This window comes from Pelodiscus sinensis, chromosome 1 (genome assembly GCF_049634645.1).
Source record: "Pelodiscus sinensis isolate JC-2024 chromosome 1, ASM4963464v1, whole genome shotgun sequence".
Classification (NCBI taxonomy): domain Eukaryota; kingdom Metazoa; phylum Chordata; order Testudines; family Trionychidae; genus Pelodiscus; species Pelodiscus sinensis.
Window position 1 is genome coordinate 192034271 of NC_134711.1, and position 21284 is coordinate 192055554.

Here is a 21284-nt window from a genome sequence, read left to right on the forward strand (position 1 = left end):
CATGAGAGAAATGCTTTAAGTCTTACACAGTACAAAACATCTTTGTGGCTATGTGATGGGGCGTATCCACCCCCTGCTGTTCAGGAGGGGGTTAACTCCTCCTGGAGAGTAGGGGAGGCCACAACCCCTTTTTGCTTATAAGGCATGCTATGGCTGCACTAGTATAAGAAAGGGCTGCTTAGCTCAGTTGGGGTAGATGGCTGGAGGGAAAGAAGCTCAGGATGGAGCTTGTGAACAGCCACTTCAGGAGCAGCAGCCCTGGCAGCCACCGCTGCCCCAGGAGAGGCAGCCCTGGCGGCAACAGCCACAGTCTCAGTAACCACCCCAGCCAGTGAGGCCGTCAGGGGGTTAGCAACTCACCGAACACCACCACAAAGTCTACACTACATACTGAGAACGGTAGGAAGTGGCCTAGGGTGGAGGGTTGTTCTTCAGGAGCTCAGCACGCTTTGGTTGGAATCGCTGCTCGGCAAGTGGTGGAAGCTTCCACTGCCAACAGGGCCCTGGGCTGGGACCCTGTGGAGTGAGAGGGCCCAGGTCCCCCTACCTCCCCCAACCCATAGTAATGTCTCTCCCAGGCTCCTGTGGAGGCTTACATTTGAACTAGGCTTGCAGGGCTGTCTGTACCCTTGAGAAAGGGAACTGTACTTTGGGACTAGGCCAGTGAAGCTGTATTTACTGTAATAGGGGAAGCTGTACTTTGGGAGTACCAGCAGGAGTTGTCCTGGGGATGAGGACACCCCTTGACAGGCTAGTACAGAAAATAATTTAATGTAAGTACTTTGTTGGTGCTAGTGTTATGATGTTAGAAGTAACTCAACAAATAACACTGCTTACTTTGTGTACTGCAGTTCTATTTTAAAATTTTGTAAATGGTCTCTTATATTTAAAAAGGTTTTATGATGTATGTACAGTGTTTAGATAACTATCACTGGGAGTAATATTTGTCCCCAGCTAATAGTAGACTCATTATGTCTGATTAAACGTATAAAACGTTGATTTTGAGGAATTGAGATGCTGAAAAATAAAATCAAATAAAAATAATTGCTGCCATAGGAAATAATAGAAAGCCTCGAAGTTGCTTTGGAAAGAGTGCTACTTTTTTCTGCAGCAAAATTGATAATTCATTTGTAATCACATGCCTGTGAGTAGTTCAGCTCTGTCAAAATAATTTATGAATATATTGGAAAAATCAAGAATTCTAGGTTTTTCTGCATTAGCTGTTTTATGGTGGGATTATTATATACATACTTGATTTTTTTTAATCTTTTTTACATGCAAGTAGTGATTAGTCCCCAAATGGTCAGTATTTTTTCAGAATTCAAACTTGGATTTCTGAAATGGAAGCTTTTACAACAGTGAGGGGCAATCTAGGCTATATCAGTGAGCTACAAAATTATCTTAACCAAGACAGTCTCCTGGGATATAGGGTACTTCTATCAGTGCTTTCTTACTAGAATCTGCCTCTTGAACTGTAGCAGCACTTTGGATGCATAGGGAGCACACAACTCTCACAATGTTGTGTGCAGTCAGCACACATCTCCCTTCATGTACCCTTGCTTTATGTGCATGTTACACTTGTAATAGTGTTAGGAAGAAAGCTACTCAGATGAAAACCAGCAGAATCTGGCAACCCTGTTCATGGGCAACAGTTAATGTTTCATGGGCCATACATAGGACCTCAATGGGCCGCAGGTTACCCACCACTGTTCTGCTACCATCACCTATGGGTGCAGAGTGAAACTGGTAGACAAGTCAGTTTCAAGATTGCTATTCAGAATCCTGTAAGTACTTTCTATGTTTAAGTTCTTATACTACGAAACTCGTTCAGGTGTCTGAACACCTTATTTCATATCTCTGAAATGGTTCATTTCCAACGAGGTATGTTAACATGAACCTGTGCACATAGTTAACCAGTGAGCCTGGACTCATTGGTTAATCCTCATGGTTACATGCACTCCATCTGTCCCCATGCTGCTACCCCTGTATCAGAGGCAGTAGTGTGAGCGGGGGGACAGGCAGGAGATGGTGATGCAGGGAGCCGGCTTTCAAACTGGCTCCCCAGCGAGCACTGGCTTCCGCCTGCCCTCTGTTATAAACATGTAACTTCAGAAAACTTCAACAGTTTACAAAAATAAATGCATTTTAACATCCCCATTTCCAACAAATGATGAATGCATTTGACCATTTTTGGCATGTAGCAGGGAGGCTGGCAAAATATAAATGTTCTTAAACTCTTATAGTTGACAGCTCTTATATGTAGTTATTATTCACTTAGATTTAGGAATGTTAAATATCAGTTAATTGAATAGTCAAGTAACCTCATGAATTCTTATCGGTTAGTTGATTATTCTATAGTCCCTGGGAGGTGGGACTGACAGCCAGTGCGCTCTGGCCTCACTCACAAGGAGCACCTGCCAGTCTGTACTGCAGTCTGTCAGGTGCCAGGCAGGAGCTGGTCTGTGAGGGAAGCCAGTTTAAAAACTAGCTCCCCTAGTGGATGACTGCCTATTGCCCTATGCTGCTGCCTGTGTCAGAGGTCTGAGCTCCCAGATCCTACAAGAGCTGGAACTGAGCTGGGCTACCTACCTGCCCAGCTCCCTAAAACACTTTAAAGGCAGACCCTGAGCAGAGGGCGTAGGTCCTGGGCCTGGTGTGAGCCAGGGCTGACCCGGGCTGCTGGCCAGCCTGCTAAAGAATTTACTGGCAAGTGGAGGAAGGGAAATTTGTGTAGTCTATAGCATTAACCTAATAAGCTTTTGATATAATCGATTATACTATTACATTCTAATACTATACTATTACATTCCTACTTAGATCCCCAGAAAAAAATCCTTAAGGTTCAGAATAAATACAACTTAGCACCAACAGTAATTTAAGCAATACAAATACCAGCGCTAATGTGGTAGGTAGTTAGTGTATTTTTTTTAAACTCATTAGAAATGTAGACGTACAAAGTTAAGACCCAAATGTTAATGCTGCCCTTATTATAATGTCAGTCTCTACTTTCCCATCATTGTTCATTGCATACCTACAGTCTAGTTAGGCAAACCCCAATTCACATGAATTAAAGTCTTGAGTATCAGACTGCTGTGTTATAAGCTGTTTATGGATCCAGGACTTTATGGATCCAGGACTTTTTAAAGGTTTTAAGAAATTCAAATTGTCAGTGGATACCTTATCTTCAAGAAAGCTGATGCTGGGTGTACTATTGCCACCATTTTTTTCGTTATCTTTTTTCACAAGGGCTCTAAATTGCCTGCAGAAGCTGAAATTTTAAATATAAAGGTTGTGATTAGCTTTTATAATTTGTATGTTTGATACCAATTGTAAGTGCAGCATTTGGTATAATGCTTTTGCTTTATATAATTTAAGTACTATAATGAAGAATATTGATTTTCAATCTCAGGAATTTGTAAAATATCTATTTATGCAATTTCTCAGGAATTTGTGAAATCTTTTTTTCCTGTGGACGGGAAGATAGCCACATCTGGCTAGATCAACATCCATGTTACGTGTTAGGCTTTTTGTTTCTCTGAATAGACAGACAGATCTCAGAGGAGAACTAAGCTTTAATTATAGTTCCATAACCATGACTATAGACAGCGCCCATAAAGCTCAGCAGATCACTGGAGGTCGTCTTTTCTTCTATTACATGGAGAGAGATTTGTTGTCCGATGCCCCAAAAATGGTTGCCTTGGAGTTCGTTTCTACAAGCACGCTATGTTATGCAATCTAGTTTCTCCTACTTTCTGCTCTTTCCGTATCCCCTCCATACCTGCTCTTTCTATGATTGTTTGCATTATCCCTTTTGAGGCATTAAGAGTTCCTTTCTCTTCTCCCTCTCCTCAACAGTTTCCCAGGTTGTAAAAGTAATTACCATGGAAAGTCTGAATAATTTTTCTGAAATAGCCAGTGGGGCTCTGCATCATGATCTGAGTAGCTATTTCATCACTGTTGGGTTGCAAACCAGAGGGTTGCACTGGAATCCAACATTTTGTGTGTGGCTGTGCAGCACTACTGCATTGCCACTATCGCCCTGACTTCTAGTTCTTCTTCTCCTTCTTACTCCATGTTTATTCCAGAAGAAGAATATTTCATGAACAGGAATATGCTGTAGCTTTCTACCATAATATTTTCATGCAGCTGCTGGAGTCTGAAAGATCATTTAAGTGGTTCAAGTAAGCTTCAAACTTTTGGAGCCAGTGCTGCTGCAGAAGTATTACTGTGCTGCAAATTTGTTAATTAACCAATGTTCTTTTAATGTGAACAGACAATATTTGGGTGTCAGGTAAATGAAGGAGCAAACTGACAAGTCTTGAACTCAGGTCTTTGTTTTCCTTTGAAGTAACTTTTCTCATGAACATCTTAAAATAGTGCAGACTGCATTCTTTGGTATTGTAAGTTACTTTTTGAAAGAGTTGAAATGTGAAGTTTGACATGTCAACATTTGTCCTAACATGCTTAATACGGTCATCCATGCACTTTAAAAAATAAAGTGAAAGAATTTTAGATGCTCTGTCTAAACAATTGCCAGAATAGTCAATGTACTTCTAGCTGACTTGCTTTTAAATGTTACTATCCAGATTATACATTTGTATCATAGGATGATACCACTTGGCAGAGATCTGTCAGTGATTCTTCTCTGTTTGATCTCCTACATCCCTGCAGACTGACTTGTCTTTTTGCTCAACTATCCCAAATAAAGGAATATCTCTGGAGATGCAAAAATACAGCCATCCAGCAGCTGCTCCTTTTTGTAATTATTTTTGTAGTTTATCCACAATGCTATATGGCTGGGGTGGCCTGCCATATAGTATTACTTTCTTAGTTGGCATGATGAATAGGAAGGGTGTACAAATACAAGACTATGCCTAACTTGATACCTTTGACTCTTTGTTCAAGGAGTGCTATTTAATCTGGTATAAACTGCAATTCATATGAAATTGAATGTTACATCTAATTAAAAATCCTGGATCTCTTGCTATGTGGAAAAGTAATGGTGTAACAAGTTTGTTCATTAAGGGTTGTGTTAGGTTGTTTTCCAAATACTGTAGCTTCTTTTATCACTTAATATCTTGGTTTACGGCATATAGTAGCGTGCTTTGTCAGTTTGCAGCAATAGATCTCCTCACTCAGATGTTCTAGTTATCGGCCTGTGTGTGTGTGTGGGGTGTTTTTTTTAAGGTAAGGGAAGTCCATCCAGGCTTTCTCTCCAGCTCTTTTCACTCTCTGCACTGAAGGATTTTGTTGTAGTGTTGATCTTTTGGCATGAGTCTAAATGTTGAAGCCTTTGGGAGTGTCTGCTAGTGGGATCCCTGGGGAACAATGTGAAGTGTTCCATTTAATTACATTTACTCTTCAACAATAAATGTGATTTTTTTGTTTGTTTTGTTTAAAGCCTTTGACAATTCAGGGAGTTTTGGATGAGAACTGTCTTTTCCCATCATGTGCCAGTAAGCTGTTACTACACCATTAAGGAATAGTTCATTTTGTACAAACTGCCATAATTTGCAAATCAGTATCTGTCTTTGGTGTCTTAGGTTACCCAGTGATAATTGGCCTTAGGTTTGTTTAAATATTAAGCATATAGTAAATTCCATAGATTGTAACATTATATCAGTCGTAGGGTTGGGTGCAACACTGCTGGATTGCAATGCAGGAAAAATACTGTGGTGAAGAATAGCAAAATTTCTGTAGTTCAGTATAAGTATATGGAGATAGGGATGTTAGATATGGGGTAATAAGATTCATGTGGTTACACAACTATTTATCAGTTACATGACTATTCAGTAGCCAGTGCATTCCAGCCTCACTTCTGGGGAGCCCCCAGACACCTCATACTGCTGCCTCTGGAAGGGGGTGTGGGTGGGGAGGCTTTGCAAAGCAGTCTGTTTGCAGGGGCCCGGGCTAGCTGCGGGCAGGGGCTGGTCCGCAGACAAGGCTGCTGCTAGGGAGGGGTCCAGGCTCCCCATGGACAGAGCTGCTCTACCTCCCATGGAGCCGACTGGCAAGCCTGGGCCTGCAGCAGGCAGAGGCTGTTCCCTGGCAGCAGTGCGGGGGTGGGAGGGAAAGAGTACTGCAGAGCTGGTGCTGGCTGGAACCAGCTTTTAAGCTAGCTCCCTCCAGCCCAAGCTCCTGCTTCTCTCCCTTCCCCCTTTGCTGCCTCTGAGACAGAGGCAGTGGGAGGAAGGGAGCGGGGGGTGCATATTCAACAAGCATTGGCTTATTGGTTAATATAATCAACTACATGTTTTGGGCAGTTCGTCTGATCCGCCAGCTGTGACCCTTCCTGAATAAGAACGACTTGGCTACAACAAAATACAGGACTATGTAGCACTTTAAAGACTAACAAGATGGTTTATTAGATGATGAGCTTTGGTGGGCCAGACCCACTTCCTCAGATCAAATAGTGGAAGAAAATAGTCACAACCATATATACCAAAGGATACAATTAAAAAAAACACACATGAAAAGGACAAATCAAATTTCAGAACAGGAGGAGGATGCGGGGTGGGGGGGGAGAGGTAAATGTCTGTGAGCTAATGGTATTAGAGGTGATAATTGGGGATGCTATCTTTGTAATGGGTAAGATAGCTAGAGTCTTTGTCGAGACCCCCCCACCCCACGTAGTGTCGAATTTTAGCATGAATGACAGTTCAGAGGATTCCCTTTCAAGTGCAGATTTAAAAGGCTTCTGAAGCAGGATGCAGGTAATTAAGTCATTGAGACAATGTCCTTTCTGGTTGAAATGGCAAACTGTGTTTTCTTTGTGATCCTGTCTAATATCTGTTTTGTGGGCATTGATCCTTTGGCGAAGTGTGAGACATTTGGCTACGGTGATTCATGCTCTTGTCACATCCCCATTGGATTATTGTAATGCACTCTATAGCTACGTCTAGATTGCATCCCTCTGTCGACAGAGGGATGCAAATCAAGCATGTCGAAATTGCTAATGAAGCAGGGATTTAATTATCCCGCGCTTCATTATGATAAACATGGCTGCTGCTTTTTTCGAAACAGAGTTTTTTGAAAGCCCTTCCCTCCCCCCAAAAAAGGCAGTCTAGACGCGGATCTGTCAAAAATAAACCCTTTTTTGACAGATCCTGTAAATCTCATTTTTTGAGGAATACAGGATCTGTTGGAAAAAGGGGCAGCTGATCCTGGACTCTGGCACAGCATTTCAAATTGGCAGCACAGCATGGAATCCAGGGTCAGTGGGGGACTGAGTCCCCCACTGACCCCAAGCTCCATGCTGCATTGCTGCTCTGAAATGCCTGTACTGAGGACTTCCCACTGGCCCTGGGCTGCATGCAGAGTTCTGCATTACTCCCCCAGCGGGGGCTCTTGTACATTTCAAAGGAGGAATGCGGAAGTGCCTATTGACTAGTTGATGGAAATTCTGTTGACTGCTTGATTAGCAGATTAATGGTTACTTAACATCCTTATCTCTTTCATTGTTCAGTCTATTCAAGGAGTGGCCAAACATACTGACCCTCCAAACTTCATTTAGGAGTCTTCAGAAGTTTGAGAGCTGGGGCATATCTGCCAGGGGTTGGGGCTTCAGCCTGATAAGGTTGTGTGGCTAAGGGTTTTTTCCTATGGGGTGGGGCATCTCAGGGCTTCAACCCTGCTCCTACTGAAGCGGTATGCCCCACCACTCTGCTGCATGCCTGAAGCCCTGAACTTGCCCACATTGTCTGGTAGGTGGAAAATGGGGAGAGGGTACATGTGGGGGCTGCATGAATTGCACTTCAGTTGTACAATAGCCACATGCAGCTTGAGAGACAGTTTGGACTAGGGATGTTTGATATTGTGTAATAGAATAATCATGTAACTGCATGAAATTTTAGTGGTTATACAATTATTTGATAGTCCCTGAGGGTGGGGCTGGCAGCCAGTGCATTCTGGGCCCACACCCGGGGAGCCCCCTGTTACTCTATGCTGCTGCCTCTCTATCCAAGGCAGTAGCATTGGTGGAAGGTGGGAGCTGATCTGTGAGGGGAGCCAGTTTAAAAACCAGTTTCCCACTCAGATTGGCTCCCTCCTGCCACCTTGTGCTGCTGCTTCTGATACAGAGACAGCAGTGTGGAGTGGTAGCAGCCGCTGTTGGGCAGGGAGGAGGAGGAAAGGGGTCTGAGCTCCCGACAGGAGAGACTGCTCCATGGGATGCAGTCCTTTTCCCCCACCACCCTGTGCTGTTGCCTTTGATAGAGGCAGCGCTGTGGTGGGGAGGGCAGATGGCAACATGGAGCTGGTGTTGGGAAAACTGGCTTTTAAGCCAGCTCACCCCAGCAAAGGCGCCTGCCTTCCCTCTCTCCCCCTGCTACTTCTGTAGGAGGCAGCAAGGGGAGGCAGATGGGTCTGCTTGAAAGCTGGCTCCCCATGTGTATCAGCTCCTGCCTGCCCCCTTCATCCTCCACACTGCTGCCTCTTTATCAGAGGCAGAAGTGTAGTGGAGGCAGGTGGATCTGGCCTCGTGGGGAACTGGCTTTTAAGCCAGCTCCTGATACTGGCTTCTGCTCTTCCCCGACCCCACAGCCTCTGGTACAGAGGCATTGGGGGAGGAGGGAACAGTGAGTGTAGTTGACAAGATTAACTGATAAGCCCACTCCTGTTGGTTAATCGTGTTGTCTATATGTTGACATCCCTAATTTGGACACCCTGACCTATTTCCTTCAAATACAAGGTGGTATTTCTGTCAATACCTTTTTAGTTTCTTGCAAAGATTGTTGGAAGGAAAATATGTACAGGCAGTCCCCGACTTACGCGGATCCGACTTATGTCGGATCCGCACTTATGAACGGGGCTTTCTCGCCCCGGAAATCGGGGCGAGAAAGCCCCGTTCGTAAGCTGCTCCGGTGCCCCTGGTCTGCTGGAGACCGTCTCCAGCAGACCAGGGGCACCGGGTGGGTTCCCGCGCTTCTGAGGCTTTGCCAGAGCAAAGCCTCAGAGGCGCGGGGAACCACCGCTGCTGCCGCTTCAATCTGGGTGCCTGTGGTCTGCTGGGGACCGTCCAGAGCAAAGCCTCAGAGGCGCGGGACCCCCCCGCGGCTGCGGCTTCAGTCCGGGAGCCTGTGGTCTGCTGGGGACGGTCCCCAGCAGACCACAGGCACCCAGATTGAAGCGGCAGCAGCGGCGGTTCCCCGCGCCTCTGAGGCTTTGCTCTGGCAAAGCCTCAGAGGTGCGGGACCCCCCCAGCGGCTGCGGCTTCAGTCCGGGAGCCTGTGGTCTGCTGGGGACGGTCCCCAGCAGACCACAGGCTCCCGGACTGAAGCCGCAGCCGTGGCGGGGTCCCTCCCTCTGAGGCTTTGCCAGAGCAAAGCCTCAGAGGCTCTGCTCCCCGTGTCCCTGGTCTGCTGGGGAGGGGGGGGCGCAGCTAGTGTGCTCCTCCCCCCCCCAGCAGACCAGACTTTTGTTTTGGACTCTGGGGCAGAGCAGCTGGGGCGCTGCCGATTGGTCCTGCAGCGCCCGCTCTGGGCACTACTGGACCAACCCGGCAGCACCCCAGCTGCTCTGCCCCAGGTCCTGATTCAGCCGCTGCTGGTCAGTTTCAGCAGCGGCTGAATCAGGACGCCTGGGGCAGAGCAGATGGGGTGCTGCTAGGTTGGTCCAGTAGCACCCAGGAGCGGCGCTACTGGAGCAACCCAGCAGCACCCCAGCTGCTCTGCCCCAGGCGTCCCCAAGTCAGCTTCTGCTGAAACTGACCAGCGCTGACTACAGGAAGCCCCAGGCAGAGTTGCTCTGCCCCGGGCTTCCTGGAATCAGCTGCTGATCAGTTTCAGCAGCAGCTGACTTGGGGACGCCTGGGGTTCTTAAGTTGATTCTGTATGTAAGTCAGAACTGGCGGTCAGTTTCAGCAGTGTCTGAATCTGGACGCCAGTTCCGACTTACATACAGATTCAACTTAAGAACAAACCTACAGTCCCTATCTTGTACGTAACCCGGGGACTGCCTGTACTGAAAGAGCAGCACCTATCACTTGCAAGGCCATACTGTGGAAGATTTTCTGATTACTTAATCATGTTATGACAGTAGTTTTCAACCTGTGGTCTGTGGACCCTCAAAGACTTTTATGTTAGAATTGACTATCATGTCTAACCTCCTCCATATTACAAGCCACAGAGCCTCATCCACCCACTGTAATAGACTCCCCTACTCCCCACCCCTCCCCCTGGCAATCTCTGGTTGACTTAATGAAGTCCTTCAATCATGGTTGAGTAGAGATGTTAGAATGAGGTAATTCGCTATTTGTGTAGTGGATAGAATTTTTATCAACTACACGATTAGTCAATAAGGGAAGGCAGCCTGGCTCAGTCTTGGCTCATGCCAGATCTGGGACCTATCCCCACTGCAGCTCTGCATTTAAAATGTATTAAGAGCCCCCCTGTAGAGCCACAGCAGGGTTAGGTCTTGGACCTGGTGTGAGCTGGGACTGAGGTGGGCTGCCTGCCTGGCTGGAGCAGCCTTTGCCTGTAGCCAGCCCAGGTCACCGAGGACAGGGACTGCTTCATTGCAGCAGCCCCTGTCCATGGGGGGGTTCCAGAGGCAGCAGCGCAGGGGGTGGGGAGGAAGGCAGCAGCACAGATGGTGCTGTGGGGAACCAGCTTTTAAGCTGGCTCCCCCAAGTACTGGCTCCTACTCCCCCCCCCCCCCCCCCCCGCTGAAATTATACAGAGGGGGAAGGGGGAATGAGTAGTCGATTAGACCAGTGTTTCTCAACCTTTTTTTATAAAGTACCCTCCCTTTAAAAAAAAAAAAAAAAAAGTTTTAAATGTACCCACTGCCCCAGACTTCCCTTGAGTACCCCAAGGGTACTCATACAACTGGTTGAGAAACACTGGACTAGACTAACCGGTAAGCTTAGGCTTATCTATTAGTCAAGTACTCACATCCCTAGTTCAGAGATGGTTACAGAGAACTCACATTTTACACTAGTTTAAGCCTGCAAGTGACCAGTGCCACACTCTGAAAGGAAGATGAAAAATCCCTAGGGTCTCTGCCAATTTGACTTGGATTGGGGAAAATCTTTCCTGACCTCAAATATAATGATCAATTAGATCTTGAGCATGTGGGCAAGACCCATCAGCCTGATATCTGGGAAAGAATTCTCTGTAGTAGCTTAGAGCTTTCTACATCTAGTATCCCATTACTGGACTTTGGAGATGTTTGCTGCTAGTAGTCACAGATCAGCTACATGCCCTTGCAGGCAGTCTCATTATACTACCCCTTAGTAAATTTATCAAGCTCAGTCTTGAAGCCGGTTAGGTTTGTGTGGTGTGTTTTTTTTTTTTTTTTCTTTTTTTTTCTCACTGCTCCCCTTGGGAGGGTGTTCCGAAACATCACTTCTTCGATTACAAACCTTCATAGAATTTCAAGCCTAAACTTTTTGATGGCCAGTTTATATCTATTTGTTCTTGTGTCCACATTCTTACTTATCAGGGAGGGGAGAGGAGTTCTTTATCTCTCTGATGTAATCAGCGCAATCATATCTCTCTTCAGCCTTCTATTGGTTACGTTAAAAAAACCTTGCTCTTTTGAGTCTCCTCTAAGGTAGATTTTTCATTCCTTGGTTCTCTGCATTTGTTACATTTTGAATGCATCTTTCTTAAAGATGGGAGACCAGAACTACACACAGTATTTTTGATGTCTGACCAGTGCATTCTACTATAGCACTAACTTCTATATCTCTACTGGAAATACCTCACTTCATGCATCCTAGAACTGCATTAGCCCTTTTCACAGCTGTGTCTCTGATCAACCAACACCCCCAGGTCTGTCTGTCTTTGTCACTTCCAACTGACAGGTCCCAGCTTACAAAAATAATTCTTATTGTTAAATAAAATACCTTGTACTTTGCTTTATATTTCATCTTACTTCTGTTGTTCCAGTTTACAAGGTCATACAGATCATCTTGTAAGATTGTCTGATCTTTCCCTTCTGTTGGCTCTATCCCAATATTTGTCTGCACGTTTTATTAGTACACTTAAACTGTCTAAGATTTCTAAAGGAGTTTGCACCTCCTTTTGTAATGTTTAGGGGTCTGCAAATGAAAAAAAGGTTGAACATGACTGTTCTACACTACTGCCAGTGGAGCACAGAAGCAGGATATCTACTCTGTACTGTCATTCTTATATTAAAGATAGAACTCAGAATCAAACTTTTGGTATCAAAATGTTTTATAATGTGAAATCTGAAACTAAATATAACTAAACAGCCAATATATCTCAGTGCATTTATAAAGATGAGTTAATGCTAGTTGAGATCTTCATAAGCACCAGTTTTTTCAATAAAAATATGAACAAATTCAAGTGCGTTAGTATGATATATATTTTTTTGGCCTACTGTTCTCTTCCCCCCCCCCCAAATAACACTTGTTGCACATTTTTGGTAGAAACGAAAAATATCCAAATCCCCTATTTAGGTGCAGAACACAAATTACTTTTCCTCCTTTTGGTACTTTAGGTGGTGGTGACTGATGGTTCCTTACTCTTTACTAAAAAACTAAACTAAGAAACATATGTTCTGAGCTATGTTATCAATCCAAAATGTGATTTATGAACCAAATTAAAAGATGACTGGTTCTCAAGTTCCTAGGCGTTAAGGCAAAATAAGGAAAGGCTGGATATGTAAGTGTTAGCGTGAACTGAGAAGAAAGAAAACTCCTTTACAGGATGAGGTTGTACTATATGCTTAGTAGTGATCGTTCAAGTTGAGAGGCAAAGAATCCGCCAACACTTACAAGTCCATTCCTTCATTAATTCAGCTTATGATGCTTTGGAATGACATTATCCCCAACCTTAACTACATCAGGCTTTTTTCATTATGTTGTAGATTTTGGATCATCTTGTTTGGTTTTATAGGTCTAAAATTTGACCCATTAAAATTTCAATCTGGTAGGTACTGTAATTCAAATTGTGTTCATTATTGATTAAATTTAGTCTCTTATATCAAATATACAATTTGAATCTACTCTGACCTGCAATATTGATGCCATTTTAATGGAGGGGTGGTGCTTAAATGATTGAAAGAACAATGTACTGAATGGAAAAAATCAATAGCTGACTCATGCGCTATTTTAAAAGCAAGCAAAATTAATATGTAGTAATTAGAAGATAAAGTTGCTTGAAAGTAAACTTCTGTTCTTGAGGTTTGAAGTTTATAGGATGTGAACTTTTTTATTTATTTATTTATTTATTTATTTGGAATGTAACTTAAGGAGTATTGAAATAAGGGATATAGTCTTTCCTGTTTTTGTAATACTTAAAATTGTTCTAAAACTAAGGGATTTGTTTGCTTAACTTAAACATTTTTTTAAAAAGAGGCTTAATGGTATGGATGATTTCATACTACCTCTTGTTGCCAAGTTCGTAAATATCAGCTAGCTACTGTTACTTTTCTGAAAATCCTTTACTGTTTTCTGTGCTGGATTGTAAATGTTTTCTGTTTATCTTGTTTCATAAGACCGTGGATTTGGTATCTGATATGCCTTTTGTAAGCTGGTTGATGTTTTTGGATGCTGGCTTTTTTTTTTTCTTTAAACCAGTGATTCTCAAGCTTTTTGACCCATGGACCACCTGGCGCAATGTAAAACTTTATGCGGACCACCAGTTGCTAATGGAAACTCACAGTCCATTACATAATTTCACCCGAGCCATTTTGCTAGTGCTGGAGCAAGGGAGACTAGTTTAATTTATTAAATAGATGAAGTGCTTTACCTTTCTCATGTTAGTTTATCAAACTTCATTTTAAATAAAGTAAAATATTAATTTATGTCCAACACACAAGGTTTGAATGTTTTCTTTCTTTATGGCAGGTGTGGGGAACCTTTTTTTTTTTTTTTTTTTTTTGGTCATGGGTCACCGACCTGCAGAAAAATCAATTGGGGACCACACAAGTGAAAAGCAAAACTCCAACAAAATCCTTCAACCCTCACAGATGTGGACCCCAACTGAGACACCTCACTCCTCTGGCATTCCAGCCCCATGGGGCAAGGGGAAAGGAAAGAGACAGGGAAGACTAAGGTTCAGGGCTTTCCATAGGCCAGATTTTCCTTTCTGGGGTTCCGGAGTTAGTGGATTTTATGGACCACTTAGGCTCTGGGTTGGGGACAAAAATGAGAGGTTCAGTGTGCAGGACAGGGCTGCCATTGAGTAGTATAAGGATAGGGTGCAGGATCTGTAAGGGAGGTGGGGTGCAGAAGAAGGCTGGGAGTAGGGTGTCTTGCCAGAGGGAGTGAGCAGGAGCAAGGGAGGATGTAAGGAGCAACTGTGGATGTAGGAGCAGGGTTGGGGGTAGGTGTCTGGCCTGGTTTGGGGCAAGGAAGGGTGCAAAAGCAGGCTGTCTGGCCAGAAAGGCGTGCTGATGGGGGAGCAGTGTGGCTGAGGGGGTTCAAGGAGATGGGGGGGCAGGGTGCCCTTAGGAATAGGCCTGGGGTCAAGGTGGCTGGAGGGGTTGTTCCAGGGAAATGGAGGGGCAGGGAGTCTGGGCGTGGCACAGCAGGGCAAGGGGTGGGGTCCCACCAGGTGTCCAGGCCATGGAACTTTCCCTCCAGACCAAGCCCCTGTGGGTGCAAACCCCCGAAGGGCCCCAAAACCTCACCTGCTGCATGTGTGTGCAGGGTCCTCAGCCTCGCATCCTCCCACGGCTACTGGGTCTTGTGCAGTCCAACATGTTGAGGGGGAGGCGTTGGCTGCTCATTCACTGCGAGAGCCTGCCCAACCTGCTCCCTGCTCCGTGGGACCAACTGAAGGATGCACTGCTCTTACCATGGTGGCGACACTCCTCCACATGTAGCTCCATGGCCTGCGTGGGGGGAGGGGGGTAAGTTTGCTTGCTGGCTGTAGCTGGTGCTGTGGCCTCGTGGCTCTGCCGACCACAAGGCTGCAGTGGCAGTGCAGGCTCCTCGTGAGGGGAGTAAAAGGGGTGGATGAGCTCCCACCACAGACCATCTGGAAGGCAGCCACAGACCACTAGTGGTCTATGGACTGCGGTTTAAGAACCACTGCTTTAAACATATGACATTGGCTGTAGCAGAGTTTCTTGCAACTTCTGTGAAATTGGAATAGCTATATCAATGGTGTTTTGTAGAGAGATTCTATTAAGATGTTATTTGTAAAGCATTTTCTGTACAGCAGTATTATCCTTGCATGCAGTATGAAAATCAGTCTCTTAAAGACCTAGCATGCAAGGATAATACTGCTGTATTAGTCTAGCCTGTAGACCTTTTTAAAAGCCCGTAGACTAATACATATATTTTTTTAAAAGGACCTTTTTAAAATACGGCTCTCTTTTTAATTGTAGGTGCTGGAGATCAGAATTTATTCACTTCTGTATATCCCATGCTTTCTCAGCAGCTTCCAAAAGAACCCATGGAATGGAGAAGGTAGAATATTTTTCCTGCAGTATTGCTCTATTTTACATGTTGTTGGGTTTAGAAAAATGCAGTTGATTTGACACTGTGCAGTGATTTGTGTTGAGTTTAAAAGATGAACAGAAGGAAAGATGCCTGGTTTTCAGAGCCAGTCATCACTGAATTCAGGATGTTGGGCACGGAGATGGATGTTCCTGCATTTAGCCCAAGCTAATTTTCAGAGAGATTGGCAGCAGTAAAGATTAGTTTTTTTCCGCCTTGCAGGTTGCCATGCTCTGAAGATAAGCCTGGTTCTTGCTTTAATGGGAAAGACTTAAGAACAGACTTTGAACCCTGTGAATCCCACAGCCAAAGGCCTCCTCTAATTTTGGAGGAACACTAGTACATGTAAAAGATTCTCTTTTTAAAATAAAAGCTGGAAAATTTCCAGCCCTTCTCCTTGAAAACTGAATATCTTATTTTAAGAGAAAACAGGTTATTATTTTTTGAGTTCATACAAATCAAGCCACAGAGAACATAGATAAGTTTTGTGAGTTGTTTTTTAAAGCTATATTTTAAATAAATGTTTGCCTGTCATTTCTGTTTTTATAGTTTTACTGCTTATATTAATTTCCAATTTTAATTAAAAAAAAAATTCTGTATAGGTCTTATGGACGTGCTCCGAAGATGATTCATCTTGAATCTAATTTTGTTCAATTTAAAGAGGAGCTCTTACCCAAAGAAGGGAACAAGGCTCTCCTGACTTTTCCCTTTCTTCATATTTATTGGACAGAATGTTGTGTAAGTATTATGAAAAATATTAAATGGGAGCCATGCATGTAGTAAGGTATATAAGTGGGACTGAAGGTAAAATAATCTCTAGCTTATCCCAGGTTGGTAATTGGGACCTGCTGATACAGTATCCTATCCCCTTACTCCTGTTGATCACATTGGTTACCTCTAGGGTCACTAATGGGGGTGAGTGGGAATTGTACAGTGTTAATATAAGACAGGTTTGATGTTGCCAGATGGGACTTAAGTAAGATGAAGCTTTAGGGCAACTTAAGTTTCTCAAGTGCATTATATCACTAGGGTAATCAACATGTGTAATTTGATGGAAGATGAGGTGTAAAATGTTATGCAGTGTACTAAAACTAGTAGACTAGGAAATCACGGATGTGCAGATCTGTCTTTGCTAAAGTAGGAAGTTAAGGAGATCTGGGAATTATGGCTCCTGATAGTGGGAATCAGAAAGTAAGGATGGTAAAATCAATGCTTGCAAGTATTGATGTGGACTAAATAAAGGAAAAATCCTGTGCTAACCATCTAAAGTTACTTGAAAAGTTAACAACAATAAAGGTAAGGTGATTACAAGACTTTAAAGCTTTTTATAAAATCTACAATACTAAGTAACTAATATTGACCATGTTTTATGGTATGGACTAAAAAGTAATTAAGCAACACCCAAGTCTTACTGCAGGGCAACATGCATGACTGCACAGTTTAATGCGGAGCACCCTGGAAGTCTGTTTTGGGAACAGTCATATTAGTAGATTGGTTTGAAGGAGACAGTAGCTAATGACTTAGTGACAGTTTTAGTAAACACTAGAGGTGGGTGAATAACACCAAAAATCCTGCAAGTTTCTACTTGTAGCTTTTTTACTTCACTGCTGTCCCCATACAAAACTTCTTTTGTTTACCTTCCGCGACAGTTCGAATAATCAAATCATTCTTGAAGTGCTCATGAAAAGTAAATATTAACTTGCCCACAAGGGATGTTAAATATCGATTAGTTGAATAGTTGATTAACCTCATGAATTCTTATTGGTTACTTGACAATTCGATAGTCCCTGGGGGGAGGGGTCGGCAGTCATTGTGCTCCAGCCCTACTCTTGAGGAGCCCCCTGTATCCGAGGTATTAGTCCCAGGTAAGGAGTTGGTCTGAGAGAGAAGCCAGTTTAAAAACTAGCTCCTCTCATGGACATGTCTCTGTGCTGCTGCCTCTGATAGAGGTAGAAGCATAGGGTGGCAGCAGCCCCTGTCTGGGGCTGGGGCGGGGGCTGAGCTCCTGGACCTGGTGAGAGCCAGAACTGAGCCAGGATGCCTGCCCACCTGGCTCCTAATACACTTCCAGTGCAGCTGGCGTAGTCCCAAACCCAGTGTGAGCCAGGACTGAGCTGGGTTGCTGGTCAACCTGCTAAAAAAAACTTACTGGCCAGGGGATAGAAAATTCATGTCTATAGCATTAACAGATAAGCTTTTGCGTATTGGTTAATTGACTACACTATCACATCCCTATTGCCCACTTGCGCATTTGAACTGTAAATTATATTTACAGCAGTAAGGATAGGATTTCCAAAAACCTCTTCTGAGACCTTTGGCATAGTGGAAACTAAACTTCACAAGGATCTCACAATGTCTTTAGCAGCAACACAATGTATCCATGTCCCATTATGAAAATGGGAGAATTCATGCAGCCAGTAAATCGGAAGCTCATGTGCTAGAAGAATCATGTGTTAGACAAAGGTTAGTGATCCAAAATGGAGAATATTTGAAACGCCTTAATCTTGCTTATCTGCAATGTCTCCTTCACTGGAAGTTAACCTCGTTACAGGAAAAACGCTCATACTATAAAAAGACTAAGCTGCTGATTTGTGACCAATCTTAACTAACCTAACACAGCTTTGCATTGTGAATATTCATAGCAACATATTCATAGTTGATCTGTAGAAAGAAAATTGCAGAAAATTATTTCAATGGTTTAAATGTAAAGTCACTGAAGATACTAACAACCTATAAACTTTCTAGTACAGGCAGTCCTCGGGTTACGTACAAGATAGGGACTGTAGGTTTGTTCTTAAGTTGAATCTGTATGTAAGTTGGAACTGGCGTCAGCCGCTGCTGCAACTGATCAGTTTCAACCGCGGCTGAATCTGGACGCCAGTTCTGACTTACATACAGATTCAACTTAAGAAACGCAGGCGTCCCCAAGTCAGCTGCTGCTGAAACTGATCAGCGGCTGATTCCAGGAAGCCTGGGGCAGAGCAACTCTGCCTCGGGCTTCCTGTAGTCAGCCGGTGGTCAGTTTCAGCAGCGGCTGACTTGGGCACGCCTGGGGCAGAGCAGCTGGGGTGCTGCTGGGTTGCTCCAGTAGCGCGGGTCCTCGGCGCTATTGGAGCAACCCAGCAGCACCCCAGCTGCTCTGCCCCAGGCGTCCTGATTCAGCCGCTGCTGAAACTGACCAGCAGCGGCTGAATCAGGATGTCTGGGGCAGAGCAGCTGGGGTGCTGCCGGGTTGGTCCGGAGCGGCGTTGCAGGACCAACCCAGCAGCCCCCAGCTGCTCTACCCCAGGGGTAGGCAAGAAAAGCCTGGTCTGCTGGGCGAGGGGGGGGGGGGGGGGGGCGGCGCTAGCTGCACCCCCCTCCCCCCCCAGCAGACCAGGGAGACGGGGGTGGTGGGACCGCCCAAGTCCTCCACGGCTTTGCTCTGTCTCCCTGGTCTGCTGACCTGGGAGACGCGGAGCAAAGCTGCAGAGCACGCGGGCAGCGGGACAGTCCAGGCTGTCCCGCTGCGGGCGTTCTCCAAAGCTTTGCTCCCCGTCTCCCTGCAGACCAGCAGACGAGGAGCAGCTTTTCTCACCCCGGAGGACGGGGGCGGCGGACCGCGGCGCATCTGGGCGTCCCGCCGCTCCCGTCCTCCGGGGCGAGAAAAGCCCTGTTTGTAACTGCGGATCCGACATAAGTCGGATCCGCGTAACTCGGGGACTGCCTGTAGTGTTCAAAAACCTAAATGCCACAGCACTGTTGGTGTAAAAGAATCAGAAAATGAAAGTAATCAGTCTAGTTTCATTTTTCTTAGTTGAGTTGAGTTCTAAATTTCAAGGAGATGTTCAGGGTAAATTTGACTTTTTTTTGTTTTCAATAGTCTAATCAAGTAAGCAATTAAAAGAATAAAATCTTACCTCGACTTTGTTCTTGTTTCCCTTTTTAATAATATGTCACTGATTCAATTTTGATGTTAATTTTTTTCATTTATTTAAAAAAAAAAGCCTTTAACATTTTTCCAGATTGTCATTTTTATTTGCTAATTGATTACTTATAATCGCAGGACACAGAAGTGTACAAAGCTACAGTAAAGGATGACATCACCAAGTGGCAGAACGTTCTGAAGGTTCACAGCTCTGTGGATTGGCTAATTGTGGTGGTTGAGAGTGATGCAAAAAAAAAGAACAAAACGAACATCCTTCCCCGAACATCTATAGTAGATAAAATAAGAAATGACTTCTGTAACAAGCAGAGCGACAGGTAAGGACTTTTTGGAAATATTGTTTTAATAGATCCAGGTTCTCACTTCAAAGAATAGTAACTTCCCTGATGACTAACAGTAAGTGCATGGTTTTGGTAAAATGTATACACTTTCTCAAAATATGTAGCAATGGAGAAAAAGATTTGCTGACTTACTGCGAGGAGGCCCCTTATCACGCCTGCCCCTGGGCCACCTGGGACTTGGCCGACTCGACCTGACCCAACTCGGAATTAGTAGCTGTTTGGGATTAAAAATAATAAAATTTCTGTAAGGGCTACAGTTAAATTTGGGCTGTTCTCCTCTTCCACAAAAGGTAAAAGGCTTTAAGCATATGAAAGCAAACTTTTTTTTGTAGATGCAGATTCAGAATGAATGAAGTAACCAAAATCAATTTTCAGAACTTCAAATCTTTGTTTTTCCAAGATTTATGTAAACCCACCGCCAGCGGAGAAGCACAAGAGTTAAATCTTAAGCCATGTCTACACTACAGAATTAGGTCGACTTAAATTTTATCGCTGATCATAAGTCCCTTTAATGACATTGGTGAAGCACATGCAGAGTCATTGTTCTTGCATCGACACTAACCATTGCGTCAGGGATAGCTGTCTTTCCACCCCCTGCCACCTAGAGTTTTGGGAACAGATGACGGTTCACCATGCTTGCCATTACAGGATGAAGTACTTCTTGTCCCTTCATTCCATGGGCTTTCTACTTCATTCTTTACTGTTTTTTCAACAGCCTGTATAAACTGCATCCACCATCTCTACCTGACAGCATAATTTCTGAGCTGTAGAACAGTTTGATCATGAACACAATGTGGCTGCTCTTGCAGTATTTCACGAGCTGCAAAACAGTCAGTCGCCAATGCCTGCCCATCTGTCTGCTGTGGAAACATAATTCAAAATTATTGGTGCTGCTCATGGACCAGCTTGCCATGGTGGACCATCAGTACTGGACTCTAGACACAAACGCTGAGTGGTGGGATCGCATTGTGATAAATGAAGCTTCAGGGGGTAGTTGCGTTGGTCTGTACAGGATAAACTTAAAAAACAACAAATGATCTGGTGGCACTTTATAGACTAAATAAAACATGTAGATGGTGGTATGAGCTTTCGTGGGCACAGCTAATGACCCTTCATCTGACTGGTCATCTGAAGTGGGCTGTGCCCCCGGAAGCTCATGATATCATCTACATGTTTTGTTAGTCTATAAAGTGCTACCAGACCGTTTATTGTTATTAATGTATGGGATGACGGAGTGGTTGCAGAACTTCGGTATGCACAAAGCCACCTTCCTGTGTAGCGCTCACCCTGGCACAGAATGAGAGCTGTCCTCACTGAAAAAGTGTGCAATCACTGTGTGAAATCTGGCAACTTCAAACTGCTACCAGTCAGTTGCAAATGAGTTTGGAGTTAGAAAGTCCATTGTGTAGGCTGCAGTGATGCAAGTGTGCAGGGCCATTAATTGCCTCCTACTTTGAAGGACTATGAGAATCACTAATGTCTAGGAAATAACCGATGACTTTGAAGCATGAGATTCTCTAGCTATAAGGGGCTGATATATCCCTATTTTGGCCTCAGACCATCTTATGACAGTGTATATGAACTGAAAAAAACTATTTCTCCA

At 44.3% G+C, this 21284-nt stretch overlaps 1 protein-coding gene across 1 annotated transcript in view; it reads left to right on the forward strand.

Moving 5' to 3' along the window:
• TRAPPC10 (trafficking protein particle complex subunit 10) overlaps positions 1-21284 on the forward strand; it is a 100175-nt gene that overhangs the window by 14590 nt on the left and 64301 nt on the right. Inside the window, exons 2-4 of the mRNA XM_006137887.3 lie at positions 15304-15385; positions 16018-16153; positions 19461-19657. Of these exons, the coding sequence (XP_006137949.1) occupies positions 15304-15385; positions 16018-16153; positions 19461-19657 (415 nt within the window). The remainder of the gene's footprint in view (positions 1-15303; positions 15386-16017; positions 16154-19460; positions 19658-21284) is intronic.